Source organism: Rissa tridactyla, chromosome 3 (genome assembly GCF_028500815.1).
Source record: "Rissa tridactyla isolate bRisTri1 chromosome 3, bRisTri1.patW.cur.20221130, whole genome shotgun sequence".
Taxonomy (NCBI): domain Eukaryota; kingdom Metazoa; phylum Chordata; class Aves; order Charadriiformes; family Laridae; genus Rissa; species Rissa tridactyla.
The window spans coordinates 76,351,027-76,366,040 of record NC_071468.1 but is presented as its reverse complement, the minus strand read 5'-3'; the positions used below and the strand labels follow the sequence as shown (position 1 = coordinate 76,366,040).

The window sequence follows — 15,014 nt, the reverse complement described above, 5'->3', positions numbered from 1 at the left end:
TGCCAAAAAAACCCACCTGGGTTTAGAATAGATTCCTGTTTTCTAGTAAGTTTTACGTGTCAGACAGTCATGGCATTCATAATAATCTACTTCTGTGCGGAGTCTGCTGTCGGAAGACTAAATTCACATCGCAACCATAGCATCTAAGTAAAAAGTCGATCAACAACAAGGTATAAACTCATTGAAAACTATCCATTATTTCTGCTCTTCATTAAGTGTTTTGTTAACATGCAACCACCTTTGTTATGCTGTAGTTCTTTGTGTGTATAAGGTAACACCAAGACATTAGCATAAGTAAGCTGGCATTCAATTTGGCATCCCACCCCCCAAAAAATATAGGCACCTAAATTAATAAATATATTTTTAGAAATGCATACACTTTTGATAACATTTTCTGCCCTTTAAGTGATTAAAAAATTTTTTTCAGAGAATTAAGGAATCCAATATTAAAGATATGAGAATTTCTAATTATGCTAATTAGTTTATTTTCCTGGAAGTCTGTAATTAATGTTTTAGCTGCCTCTCCGACACATTCTTTGTTCAACTTGTGCTCTAAGATGCAGGTCACAGCACTGCATAAGCACTTGAGTAGTTCGAAGAGGTTATACAGAATGCTTCTGACCTCTAGGAAGAAGGTGGCTCTGCAAAAAAAAATTATTTTGTTTGGAAAGTCATTTGAAATAAGTATGACAGTCTAAGTTGTTCCAGTCTTATCCCATATCTTTTCTTCTTTGAAACTACATCTTGTAAACATGAAACATATAGCCTGTAATCTGTGTCAGACGACCTCAAGATCCCCTCCAAAAAACTTAAGCGGCTGATTCACAGATGTACTGGAACACAGAACTCCTATTGCAATCTGGCGCCTTGGTATCTTTGAGAATCCAGGACATAGTCCAAAAAAACAAAAACTGGAAAAATGGTATTAGCACCCTTGCAGAAGTCAGAGGCTCCAAGGAGGCAGAAAAAGCAGAGCATGAGTTATAAAAGGTGCTTCATTCTCCAAGCAGTTAAATTAAATAGAGTACATTAAGATGCATCAGACACACAAGCAGAAGGTTATAAAAAGGCCCAATCTGAGTGCAGTAACAGTAACCTGATAAGACTTCCATCATGATACCTTTTCTCAGCAGCCAAAAGCATAGGAACAAAGGAAAAAAACACCCTTGTTTTCTTTCAAACTCTATATTTCCCACAGACAATAGAGCTTCATATTTTAATTCAATTCTCAGTCTGATAAGTATCTGGCTTTTTTTTTTTTTCTTCCCTCCAAACTGCAGACTTACAGATCTTGGTGGATGCAAAGTAAGCATATATGCAAGTGGGCTGGCAGCAGTTTAAGACTGTTAAAAAAAATAAAAAATATAGATATAAAATAGAACAAGTGAGATTATACACATGTTCTGTGGGGAAGAAAAACCAACTGAAAATGCAAGGTATGAGATAAAGCACATCCATCATGGAAAGTGACAAAAAGAACTATGAGAGAGCAAGTAAAGGGAAAAGAAAGCAGGATAAAAGACATTAAAAGCACAGGGAAACAGATTTCATTGTCTACTATAGGGAAGAAAAGACTGATGTGAAGGAAAAACTGTAAAATGTTGGGTTATAACTTAATATACTTTACCCCAGCTTTTTAAGGAAACTAGTCTCATGCAGGAAGTGTTGGGGTGGGGATCCCCCACTTGGAAACTGGTTGGCTAAATTCAATCGAATTTGACAGAAGGGTAGGGGTCTCAAAGATAATTGCCTAAGAAAATGCTAAGTTCACGAAATCAAGATGCTATGAGTGTCCTGACCGAGGGAAAGGCTGCAGTACGCATTAAGACCTTATTAGACATTAGGTGATCCACAAAAGGATGAGACTGTAAATGTTTCAAACGGGGGAAAAAAAAAAAATCCATTAGAGCTTACAATCATCTGTTAGATTTAAAGAAAAAAAAAAAAAGAAGAAAAAAAGGGTAAGAAGCCAGGCTTCTACTGCTTAAGGAACTACTCTTTTAAAATACTTCTTCTTTCACCTGGGGAAAAATGGAAGGCATGGTAATACTTGGTACAGTGTTCACCATCAGGAATAGTAAGAAACAAGTACCAAAAGGCCCTTTTTAGATGCAAAAGTGGTGTACAAAGCGGGACATTTTTATCTTCCTTTGGTGAAATCAAAGCAAGAGAGACAAAGTGACTGCAAGGAAAAACAGCAGTGGAAAAGCTGGATGGAAAGAAAAGCCAAGTAACCCAAATCAACTTCCACCCACTACTCCAGTCTGCCTTCAGAACCAGCAGCATCCAACACATAGCATAACACATCCTCTGAACCCAATTAAAACAGAACGTACTTTCAGCATGCAGTAATCAATGAGATGAATTTTTTTAAAGCTGCATCATTCTTTTGATTACTTTTATACCGATCAACCCCTTCGTGAATTCACAAATATTCAGTTAATAGTCACTATGTGTTAACATATTATCTCAACACGGATGAGCAGCCTTTTTCAAGAAAAACAGCTTTTAGATAACGATGTATATTATCCATCTACACTTCTATAGCGCAGTCAAGTCAGTATTTCATATTCAAAAGCAGCACCTGCATGCTTGCTAAAAATTAATCTTTGCTCCAATTTAAGCAAAGAGAAACTTCAGACGGTGTTCCACTGAATGCCTTCTTCTGGGCTTGCTTTATACTAGCCTGACAGTACCAGAAAGGCACCTCATTTAAACCAGTAAGGGATTTTCATAGGTTCTATAATGAAAGCATCTAGAATCCCAGGTGATTAAATTTTAGTGGCAAGCAATCTAGGATGCTTGGACACGATGTAGCTGAACATACTTAAGCAAACTAACAAAGCTTTGCCAAACATTTCTGATTCAAGGATAACAAAGCAGAAATAGTTTAATGATTTTCAACACAATCCTCCAGGTAAAATATCACAGACTGGTTGCACAAATAGATCTTGAAATATTTCACTTCTCAGGAAGTGCACCTTTCAACTTCAGACAATACCCAGCATCTGCATGCCAAGAGAAAAAGGAATGCAGTCATATGGAATCAGTTAACAATTACAGCCAATAAACAAATCGACTGCAGCGGAAGACCCACTTTGATACTAATAAGCAGTGATTCATGTGAAGCGTCATAGAGCTTTCCTTACTTATAGATTCATCATCCATATATTTAAGAGAGACATTCAACTCATTACCATATGAAACGCTAGTTAAACATAGTATATTTCAGCTGTTGGAGATGCAAACACAAGAAAGGTCTTAGTGCTGAAAATGTGGGACTGTTACCTAAAACCCTGATTCTAGCATACAAAGAGGCACGTCCGTATTTAGTAAAACGGATCTAAATGCAGCACCTTGCTCCACTCCATACTACGAACACTTTCTACTTGCCCTTATATTTATTCTATCATTTTTTCCAAGAAGAATCCAAATTACGTCTTCTCAAGCTAAGGTATTTGTTTAAAACCATCACTGCTGAAGAGGGTGGGAAAAAAAATTAAAAAAAAAAAATCAAACTAGAGCATTTAATCTGATTAAATGCCGCTGTGTCACAATTAGATGTCACTGTATGTTCACTTTAAACCCGAAAGCACATGCAGCATGAAAAGGAAGCCACGGCAATGTACCGCTCCAGGTGCAAGCGCATGCAATGTACATATGCCTAGGGTTAAAGCTAGCCCTCCACCGCTCTGGACTTTTATTTATTCTGCCCGGGAGTGAAGAGGGAGCGGAGAAAGGCTTTTTTTTTTTTTGCCGGCCAGAGAAGTTGGAACCTGCTCGCCTCCTCCTGTCCCCCGCCAGCCGCGATCTCCCCGGCCGGCCGAACAATGGTCGCAGTGTTCCGGCGGGCAGATCTGCCCCCTCCGACGGATCGAATCCCCTCGCCTCGGGGCGGCCGCCCGTCCCCCCACCTCCGCCCTCCCGAGCCCCCAGACACCCCGAGGTCGAGGTGGGGAGCGGAGCCGACCCCGCCGCCTCGCCTCGCCTCAGCCCGGCCCGGCGCCGGCCGCGCGCACCTGGCTGCGACTGACGTCACCCCCCGCCGCCCCCCGCCCCGGCCCCGCTGACCCCGGCCCCACCTTCCCCCGCCGGCCGAGCCCGCCGCCGCCTCGCCGGGTATAACACGGGGCCAAGCGGTCTGGGCAGCGAGGAGAGAGGAAAGCGCCGCGCTCCGGCACAACCGCGGCCCCCCCCCTCCCCTCCCCACCCCGGAGAGACGGGGGAAAAGGGGCTTCGCGGCCGCGACGTGCCGCCTTCCCTCCCTCCCGCCGCCCCCTGCACGGTGCACAGACAAAGGGGAGGGAGCCAACACCTGGCGGGGGCCGGTCCCTTTGTGGGGCAGGCACAGCGCCGGGAAAAGGGGGGGAGCGGGGGCTGGTCCCGCCCGCCCCGGGGGCCGCCGAGGGAAGGGTTGAGGGGGGGAGGGGGGGGGGGGCAGCACTTACCGGCCGGCCCGGCTGCCCTGCGCCGCCCGCCCCTCGCCTCACACCTTCACGCCGCTCAGCTTCGGCCCCTCCCTCCGCCTCAGGCGCTGCCCGCGCCGCCCGTTGGGGGAAACTTCACGCGGCGCCGGCCGTTCCGCGCGCGCCGCGGAACCGGCCGGCGGGGGCGGGCGCGTGCGGCCCCGGCGGCGGCGCGGAGCTTCCCCCAGAGGCGTCACAATAGGCACCGGGCAGAGCGTGTGTCTGCCTGTGCGCGCGCGGGAGGCGGGGCCTCTCCCGGCGCGCCGAGGCGGGAGGGAGGGAGGGCGGGCTGTTTACCCGGCGGCCGGACCCGGCTCCCTCCCGCTCGGGCTGGTCCATGCGTCGCCGCGCCCCCCCCCCCTCAACGCGAGGCAGGCGAGCCCACCCACCCCGCGGGCGGCAGGTGGTACAGTCCGGCCCGTCGGGCTCCCTCTCCCCACTCACTGAGCGGGGCGGGGCCTGCCGTTGTGTGACGTACCCAAAGCCGGCTGCTGGCGACCAATCAGCGGCAGGGGGCGTGGCTCCCTGGGGCTGGCCGGGACGGGGTGGTGGGAGCTCGCGGGGGCGCGGCGGGCCCAGCCCGGCCCGGCCCCGGGCAGTAGCTCTGCGGCGCCGGGATCCCCGTTAGCGCAGCGAGCCCACCTCTCTGCCGAAGAGGTGGCGAAAGCCCTTTGTGTGCGGGAGGGAGCGCCCGCCCTCCCCTGAACATTCTCCCCCGCCGTTACACTAGGCAAGCGCGGGGGGGAAAACCCCAAGCGCCCGTGACCGGCCGTAACGGGCGCTGGGGGCGGCCCTGTCATCGGCGGGTGGCCGTTCCGCCTGGCGCTTGTGTCCCCGGCAAGAGCGGCGCCATCAAAGCTCCGCCGCCCGGGCGGCGGAACGGCAGCAGTCGCGCCACGGCACCCGGGGCCATCCGCCTCACAGAGCCCGCTGGGCCCGGGCCGGCTGGGGCCGCGTTGCATGCTGGAGCTTGTAGTCCCGCCTAGGAGTCCTGAAAGGTTAAGCACTAACAACAGCAAAAGGAGATGATCTCCCCCAGATACCTCTATATCCCATCGGAGACCATAATTTACCGATTAAAGCACACTTTCCGTTTTAATGCGCTATTTTGTATTGTGCAGCCCCACCCTGTCTCATCCGCAGGGGAAGGGAAATACGGCGAGCTCCGCGGAGCTGCCAGGACCTGCTTGTCCCGTCATCCCCCGCGCCAAGATGTCGGCGGCGATCGCAGCCCTCGCCTCCTACGGCGGTTCCGACTCGGAGCCCGACTCGGAGCCCGAGGCCGAGGGCGGCTCCCAGCGCGCCGCCGTGCTCGCCAGCCGCGACGCCGTGCTGCACCTCCGGCCGCCGCCCGCCGCCCCCCCGGCTCTGGCCGTCGACGCGGCCCCGGAAGTAGCCGTGAAGGTAGGCGTCCCTCCGCCGCCTGGGGGAACGGGCCCTGCGGCCGCGCCGTCGGCCTCCAGCGCCGGGGAGAGCCTCGGGGCAGCCCCAGGGTGGGAAGGGCAGGGTGCTGGGGCGAGCGGGCCGGTGTGGGGCCGGCGAGAGAGGCGTTGCCTGGTCCTGGCCTTGCCCCTACCCCGCGGTGTGGGGGTCAGAGCTGGGCAGGGAGGGCCTGCGTCGGGGAGCTCGGCCGGTGGACCTCACTGTGGCGGTTGGGCGTATTAAAGCCTATTATTTCTTATCTCAGAGCCGTGCCTTGCTTGGAGTTCCTCATTTTCTTGTATTCTGCTCCCCCGAGTTTAAGGTGTTTTTCTGCGTGGTTTGCCCGGGTGGTGGGGTGAAACCGATACTCGATAGGCTGAGTGCAGCTGAATCCCGTTCTGAAGAGCAGCCTGAAAGCCGATCGGTGTTTCTGCTTTCATTCCAGTGTTGCTTGGGAAACCTTAATTTTCCAAGTTCAGTATCATATTAGCTCATTTCTGTGATTCCAGAAGGGGGGAGGGGAAGGCGTTGGTTTGATTTGGGGATTTTTAGTATAAACAACTAATTTCAACTCAAAAGCAGACGTCTCACCATGATACCTGTCACTATAGTAGTGTGTTGCTTCCAGTTGTTCTGAAAAGTTTCCTACTTTGTGATGGAGGTGGATGGAATCTTTCACTTTGTTGTCATTAGTTAATTCATATGTTATCGCAACTGATCATATTTATGTGTGCATGTTATATTGTGCCTACTGACTAGATGTGTATTTTCTTATGCCTTAAAGTCCTAGAAATATCTAACTTCTTGAATTACAGCCTCTGGCAGACTGTCTTGTGCAGGCTTTGAAAGAAATGCTAATTAACATCTATAATACTTTTTGAGTGTGAATGATGATAAGTGGCAAGTAGCATTGACTGTGCTCTTCACCACTCTTAATGCTGTAGCAACAGGGTTTCCCTTTGCCACGCCAGCACAAAGGTTTGTGCCGATGCTTGGTGGCTGACATCAGGGAACTGATCTGAATTTTTAAAAAAGTAATTCTGGTGGAGTTATTGGACGGTCCTTGGAACCGTTCCTTGATCTGGTTTGCAGTGCAGTTGTACAAACGCTGTGCCGGCACAGGTAAATGCCCAGTGCCAGCATAGAAATAAGCGGCTGGAGGAAAGAGTGAGGCATCAGCAACATGTTCTATTCAAAGCTGTTTGCCAGGCTGTGCCGTGAAAGGGGTATCCACCAGTGCAACTGGGACTGTCTCTGCTGCAGGCATCCTGCTAACCGACATAAAAAGGAAGTGAAGTTTCTGAGTATCAAAATGTTTCATTAAAATGTTGTTTATAATTTTTGAGATCATCGATGAGATGCATATAACTGAAAAGATCAATGACTTCAAGCTGAGGCTTTCTGAATACACACTGGAGCTTTTAGCACCACAGCCTTCTTTGAGGAGTAACAGATCATCTCCTTGTAGAGTGATATCAGGCTTTCTTTTCAGACTTTTGTGGTTCAAGAAAGAAGTGCTGGTCTCATAGACAAGATTCTCTCAACGACTTCAATGTCTAAAAATGATAGTGTCCCACCAATTGGCAGTGAAAGTTTGACAGTCACCCCCTTAGGAATTTACCCTAATTCTTTACAATTAGAAAGCCCTTGCTGAACAAATGTAAAAGACATGATGTTTGTCTTTGTCTTGTGTAGGTCACAAGAATTCGCTAAGTACAAGGTTGGAAAAACAGGAAGCTGAGTGAGGAGGAAAACAGAGTTGCATTTCATTAGTATCATTTGAATTGTGCAAATGTTGTTTTGACATGAATAAGGATCAAGTACTCTTAAGTGCATGGATATGTATTACACAAGGGACCAGGAATGGATAAGAAGAGATGGTGGTAAGAAGGGAGACTGGAAGAGTTAGTCATACAATAAGTATAAACGACAGCTGCACACAGTGCATTTTTGGCAGTTGAGAATCACTGTACCTGATTCTGGTTCAGAATTTCGGCCTGTTAACTTGCACAGACATGAGACCTATGTGTACTTTAGAGAGGAATAGGTTCCCCCCGCCTTTATTAGCAAGGCATAATTGTTAGCACACTCAGCTACAGCATTAGTGTTTTTGTTGTTACTTAAATATGCATATCAAATATAGCCCTAAGATGTTACTCCAAGATGTATTTCTTTATTGTACAGAAATCTGCCGAGTCCTTGCCTCAAAGTATATCACAGATAAAATAACATTTTTTGGAAAATAATTGCTCTATAATTGAAAACAGAGGTAATGATTTGTAACTATGTTTTAAAAGTTTGAGGGGATGGCTTTTTTACACCCTCTTCTTACAGTCTGCTTGTTAAAATATGCCTATTGCTGGTCTTGATGTTAAATTACTCATAATAAATAGCATTGAGCTATAATTACTGGTTACTTCAATCCAGCTGTACTTCTACTTTAATTTTAAATTGAAAAGCTGACTAGATGAAAGTGCATGTTTCTACTACTATTTTTAGCACTGCTAAAGTGCTGAAAACAGTGTGCACTTCAGGTCCATTCATCCAGAAAAGGATATGTTATAACTGTAGAAAGTTCAGAGAAGGGGCAGCAGGGCTGAAGAAGGGTCCTGCTTCTATATGAGGAATTATTGAGGGGACCAAAACTGAAAAAGAGATGACTGAGGTGAAAAGCGTGACAGAGACCTACAAAATCATTAAACGTCATGGAGAGGGGCTTGAATATTCACTGCCTCTTCCAGTTCAGCAACTATAAGCTAACTAGTAGGAGCAGGGTTCAAAACAAACAAAAGGATGCAGTTCTTCATGCAACATATAGTAGGGCTATTCCCATGTCAAGAAATATTGTGTATGCAAAAAGTTTACACTGTTACAAGGAGAGTCTGGACAAGTGAAGAGCTGCTGAGGGAGCTGGGGTTGTTTAGCCTGGAGAAGAGGGGGCTGAGGGGAGACCTTATCGCTCTCTACAACTACCTGAAAGGAGGATGTAGAGAGATGGGGATTGGTCTCCCAAGTAACAGGCGACAGGACAAGAGGAAATGGCCTCAAGTTGCGCCAGGGGAGGTTTAGATTGGATATTAGGAAAAATTTTACACTGTAAGGGTTATTATGCATTGGAACAGGCTGCCCAGGGAAGTGGTTGAGGCACCATCCCTGGAAGTATTGAAAAGACGGGTAGACATAGTGCTTAGAGATACGGTTTAGTGATGATTTTTGTCAGAGTTAGGTTGATGGTTGGACTAGATGACCTCAAAGGTCCCTTCCAACCTAGGCAATTCTATGAAGCACTTGGAAGAGCTCCATTGAAGGAAGAAGTGTCAGTAAATACACAGATTTCTTCAAGCTCACAGAGTCTTCTAGCCTGAAAATATTTGTCTGTTGGGAGAGTGCAGGAGTAGTATCGTGTACACTTGCCCTGTTCTTACGCTCCCCTAGGCATCAAGTTATCGTAAGGCTGATGTTTTCTCTTGTGGGGAGAGCGGATAGGGTAATCAAGATATTTTCTTACTCCTTCTTACAGAGTCTTTCTGCTCTGTAACAGCATCTTGCTGCAGGATGGGTGGCTTCAGGACAGTTGTGTTGATTCTGATTATTGTGGGGCATGAGCCTATTGAGAACTAGCTGTGAACTGGCGATAGAGATCTCATCCCCAGCATGGCAGTGTCCATGATACTGGGCTAGGCAGGCTCTTCATCTCTTACGCTCTTAAAGCAATCAGTTTTGTGAACTGATTAACTAAGATTAACACAGTGAGAAAAAACCCAGAATATGTTTAAGTAATGGAAGTCTGATGACCTAGAGCTCCTTTGCTGTTAGCTATCCAGAAGCTGGCTGAGTAAGGTGTGTTTATTAGTGGTAGCTTTTATATGTGGAATGAATTAGGCTAATTAAGAACATAAACTGAAAAAGTCAGATACGGACGCTCATTTACTTGATCCTTAACACCAGTGCATTATGAATGTTCAGTGTTTTAATAATGCTGGCTTTGATTTGAAAGCAGAGGCCAGCATGTGTTTCAAGGCCTATAACAGCAGTTTCCTTTTTTCACTCTAAGCCTCTTATTTTAGGATTCTTTCTAAGTTATATTTTGCTAGACATTGCCAAAACCGATTATAATTAATTTTCCTACAGCTTCTACTGATTTGAAAAAAATCACCCTAAGATTGCTCACAAAGTATTTACCTTCACTATTGAATTAAAAATTCTAGAGGAAATTCAGGAAATCGCACGTTCTGTGAAGCAATCACTTTCGCAGGAGATGTTGCAGCTATAAGCTTTGCTTTTGGAGAGAACGTTTATTGTTTAATCTCCATCAGTTCAGCGTAAGACTTGTATGGGAGCAGATTTTACAATATTTATCTACAGTGTTTCCTTCAGTGGTTTTCAGGAGAGAAGACTCAAGTGTGTTGAAATCAACTAGGTTGGCCTGGCCCAGTGCAGGGGCTGGAGGATTTGTGCGGTCTTTAATGGGGGAAGGGATTGGAAGTCTTGGGTCTATTTCTGTCTTGAGTCTAGTTCACCTTTGGCACTATGCAGGTGTCCAGAAAACTACTACTTTAGGGGAAGAAATAGATTTCAGTCACATTTCTCAATGTTCTCTAAAACCTAATCCCTGCCCAGCTACGGAGAGAGGAAAGATATAAAGTCATCGTGTAACCATTCTGTAGCAGTGATTTACATTAGTGACTTGGGAGGTGCTATTTATTAGGAACATTTTGGCTTCTTTTAATATGGTGGGGTTTCCTGCTTTCTTTAACACAAAATATCTAGGAGAGAATAGATGGTTAGAACTTGTCATCCTGCAAGATGCTAGCCTAGTAACATATGCTTTTCTTGCTGGTTTATTTTTATTCTATTGAAGCTAGTGGGATGGCCGTTTACTGTTAAGAGTGTATGAATGGGCAGAATGACTAAAAACTGATAACAACCAAATCTTAATGTTGGGAATTCACTGTCAATGCCATTAATCTCTTGGTAATAAACCTTAAAATCTTTAGAATGAGATAATACTGCATATTTGACAGCCCAAGTGATTTATGCAAGAATTGGTAAGTGACAAATTGCTTAAGCCTCTGTGGCTCATGGGATGGGGTCTTAATTTACCACATTTTAATTTAATGGATAATTAAAACTAATGAAGTCTTATGCAAAGCAGCCTGCCCTTTTCAGCCATTTGGCTAATTAGTAATGAATTTACCTGGGGAGAAGGGAACATTGTAGGTTTATTATCTAAAATGTCCAGGGGGAAAAAAACCCCAACATCTATAGATATCACAACTCTTTGCTCGCATGGTATGAAACTGGAAAACTCTGACCTTTGCTTTGTTCTAACAAACTTTGTGTTTAGACAAACACTTGAGAATTTAAGTGTCAAATTCTGCTTCTAAATACATAAACAACTCATTAAACTTACAGGTAGCCAGGTATTAGCACAGTGGACATTACAGAATTTGGCTGACATTTAAAAATATTGGGGATTAAAAGGATTGTGAGATGCCTTAACATAAACACCACTATATTCTAAGGAACAGAATTAGCACCCAGTGGTGCAGTCCATGCTGCAGTTTGTTTCTTTTATTTAAGGTTTTGCTTTGATGCCTATCACAGGGATTTGGCCTGTGTTTAATTCAAAAATGTTTGTTTCTGGCATACATGTAAAAGAAAACTTCTGGCAGGTTTTTTTTTTCAGATTTTTTTTTAATTATTGAACTATTTTGCATTCTATAAATCAAGTACTTTTAATAGATGGTTAATAGTTTTGATTTATGGCACTCAGGTAGGCTTTTTCTGAAGAAAAACGGGACTGTGTCATGTTCAGGAATCTGTAAGAAGGAAAGATAATCTGATTTACGTATTTGTAGTCTAAAATCCCTTCTATTTCCTATGCTCTTTCCTATGATGACTTTTCACTGGCCACAGGGCCTTTATGGTAGGACGAAAGCAGCATGCCTTGGTAGGAGCTAGACGTTCTGTGATCTCTAGGGAGTTACAGTGAAGCACCTGCTTGTCTATACTTAGCGTCGAAAGCTTCTTTCTGTCTCAAGGTAGATTCCTTAGGAAATGCTAATGCTCCAGAGTACAGCCCCAAGTGCCATTCCCCTATGATAGTGTGATGCTGTGTTGTAGAATGAAAGAAGCAAAAGGAGACCAGCTAAGTATCAAAGACTTTTTTTTACCTAATCAAGTTATATCTGAACCATAAATCAACCTGATACTACAAGTAAGCAGGCATCGCATCTATTTAGAAAACAGACAAAAAACCCAACCAACACACCAAGTAGTTCAGTGATAAGACATCATCTGCTTCATCTTGCATCAGGTGATACCTGTCTGTCTGGTGACACTCATTTAACCTGTCCAGCTTCGTTGGATCTACAGGCTGAGCAGTTTCAGTGTTGGGTGTCCTTTTTTCTGCTAAGTTGTATAACCTGAATCATCTTTAGGCTGAATTAGGTTGTTCAGTTTTTCTATACAGGTCATATTTTCTTAGACCTCTGATCGTTCTTAATTTTCTCTTTTGGACCTTTTTCAGTAGCGTGTTTCTTAGCTGATAAGCAGTGCCCAATGCAGCAGCTGTATTCAGTTGGGCGCTTGTTACTAGCGCTGAGAAAAGCAGAGAGGTGACATATAGAGCTGAAGTTTGCAGCTCCATGGTATTACGTCTTCCAAGAAAGCCATATTCAGTAAAACATAACTTCCTAAAACCTTAATTCTTCTTTTCCAGGTTTTATGGGGTATACCACCTTTTATCATATTATGGCATGCCATAAAGCCCATATTTGTACAAATTCTGAGTTGCAGCAAACACAAGCTAAACATTTAGCTTTCTCTGGAGGAACACTGTATTGTTTTAAATTGACATGTTCTTAACTACCTTTTTTATGATTCCTGTGCTTTTGTGAGTGGGAAGTGACCGAGGGTAATACTTAGCCCATCATTGAATTCACAGATGTCCTCCTCTCTCAGCCTAGCTACTGATAGGCTTCCATCCCGCAGAGCCACTTGTGTCACCCTTGGGACATCAGCTACACGATGAATTGCTCACCTTAGGCTTTTAGATAAATCAAGACATATCGTGTGTGACCAAAGGAAAAACCACAGCACAGCAGAGGGATGTGATCCCTTAGATTGCCTTATCTCAGCCACAGCTCTGCCAGACTGCGGCTCCTGTGATCCCTTCCCTGTTCACTGTAGCTATGGCAAATGCATCTGGAATGTACGGAGGTGAATTCTGTTGGCTGTTGCCAGCGTAAGGGGACAGAGTCGTGAGACCTGTATGTTTACTTTTTTCACTCTCTGGGTCTTAGAAAGATGAATTCTGCTGAAACAGTCTTCTGGTGATGCATGCAGTTGTACCCAGTGATCTTCAGCATGTGCAGAGGTTGCTTATGTGTTCTTTCCTCTCATTAAAAAAACAAAACAAAACCAAAATGCCCCCGTGCAGATAGGTTGCCAATTTGGGAAATGATTGATGGACTATGTTAATATTTTTAATATTTCTGCTACCTACCAAAGTCTTGTAATGCTGTACAAAGTGGCATTTATCGGATGTTGACCAAAGAATAATTTGTCTGCTGCAATTTGAGCTCTTGCTGTAGACCAGCATCTCAGAAGATGTTATGTCAATACTTTATTTTCCTGTCAAGATTTCAATTCTTTAAAATACTGAGAAGGTAAAGTAGGGAGTTGGGACATGTTCAAATTATTGTATAGTTTAAAGCAAAATGGCATAATGAAAAGATAACCATGATGTGCTTCAGCAGCATGTTAACAGATCATCATTTGATGCCCAAATATATGAAAGCATGAATAAGGCTGGAGGTCCTGGGGAGCATAGCTCTGATAAATATAACATGTGCTTCAATTTCAAGGCTGGGTAGTTTTCACACAGAAAGACTCTGCCTGTGGTGGTCTAGGAGCGAACATATTGTGTGGCTTTCAAGTGACTCAGCACTGTTCCACCAGCAGCGAAGTAGAACCAGAATTGCTATAATTGTCCAGCAGAGGATCAGCTTTCATGGCACAATCTGTTTCTTTTCTCAATTGCCGAGCAGCATATAATAGGACTTAACAGGGAGAAAAGAGGAGGAGAAATAGCAGATCTGAAAAATTCTTGGCATTTTTGCAAAACTGGATTTTTCTCACTCTTTCAGTTTAAAGAGCAGGAAAAAAACCTGTGTCTTAATTTCAAGTAAACCGATAACTGTTTAAATGTCACTGACAGTTGGTCAAATAAATTTTGCCATTTTATCAATGATATTAATTTTTGTTTTCTCAAATTATAATGTTGGTGGATAAGATGTGAAGTCTATCTGGCAGAGAAAGCTGTATGATGTAACTTGAAAACGTTGTCTATGGAAAATGTCCTCAGGTCATGGAGCTGTGAAAGGAAATCTAAGTGTGTAGGTAATACAGGTTAGGAAACGGTTTTCATGTGTTCCTGTTCTAGCTGGGGATGGGGAGGGAGGTCTGTTTTTGTTGCTGAATGACTGGATTAGGCCTGCTGTGCTGTTCCCAGGCAAGTTCATAGTGTATGAAAGTCAGGGCTGTGAATGTACCGGTAGCTGTTGTCATCCAAGCCCAGTGAATTGGAAAGGTTGTGTGATGAGAGAAATGAGGTCAGGCCAGGAATTGGCAGTGCTGAGGGCTCAAGCAAGAGCAGTGCAATGGCTGGACCTGCCTGTTAAAATAATTGATGCATAGTGAGAGTAAAGCTTTCTAGTTGGACTTAAAAAGTCTATTAAGACAGTGGTCTTAGTAGAAAAACAATTCATGGGATCGCTGATGTCGTTTTCTTTTTTTTTTCCTTTTCTTTTTAGACATTTTAACCAAGTATAGTCCCTTTTTTTTTTGAGTGGTTTTAACAAAATGTAACCAGATAACAAGCCAAAGATCTTTAGGTACTGTTTTTCTTTTCTATGTTGTAGAAAACAGTGTTTTACATGCATAAGTAATATGAAGACATGCTGAGAGAATTGTGGTTGTTCAGCCTGGAGAAGAGAAGGCTCTGGGGAGACCCTATAACAGCCTTCCAGTACTTAAAGGGGGCTTATAGGAGAGATGGGGAGGGACTCTTTATCAGGGAGTGTAGCGATAGGACAAGGGGTAACAGTTTTAAACCAAAAG

At 44.7% G+C, this 15,014-nt stretch overlaps 2 protein-coding genes across 2 annotated transcripts in view; one reads left to right on the top strand and one right to left on the bottom strand.

The window, feature by feature from the left end:
- WASF1 (WASP family member 1) overlaps nt 1-4,513 on the bottom strand; it is a 101,373-nt gene extending 96,860 nt beyond the window's left edge. The window contains exon 1 of the mRNA XM_054194854.1: nt 4,449-4,513. The gene's annotated coding sequence lies outside the window, so the exon portion shown is untranslated. The remainder of the gene's footprint in view (nt 1-4,448) is intronic.
- A 1,142-nt stretch (nt 4,514-5,655) lies between these two features.
- CDC40 (cell division cycle 40) overlaps nt 5,656-15,014 on the top strand; it is a 42,465-nt gene continuing 33,106 nt past the window's right edge. Inside the window, exon 1 of the mRNA XM_054194853.1 lies at nt 5,656-5,870. Coding sequence (XP_054050828.1) covers nt 5,679-5,870 — 192 coding nt within the window. The 5' untranslated portion in view covers nt 5,656-5,678. The remainder of the gene's footprint in view (nt 5,871-15,014) is intronic.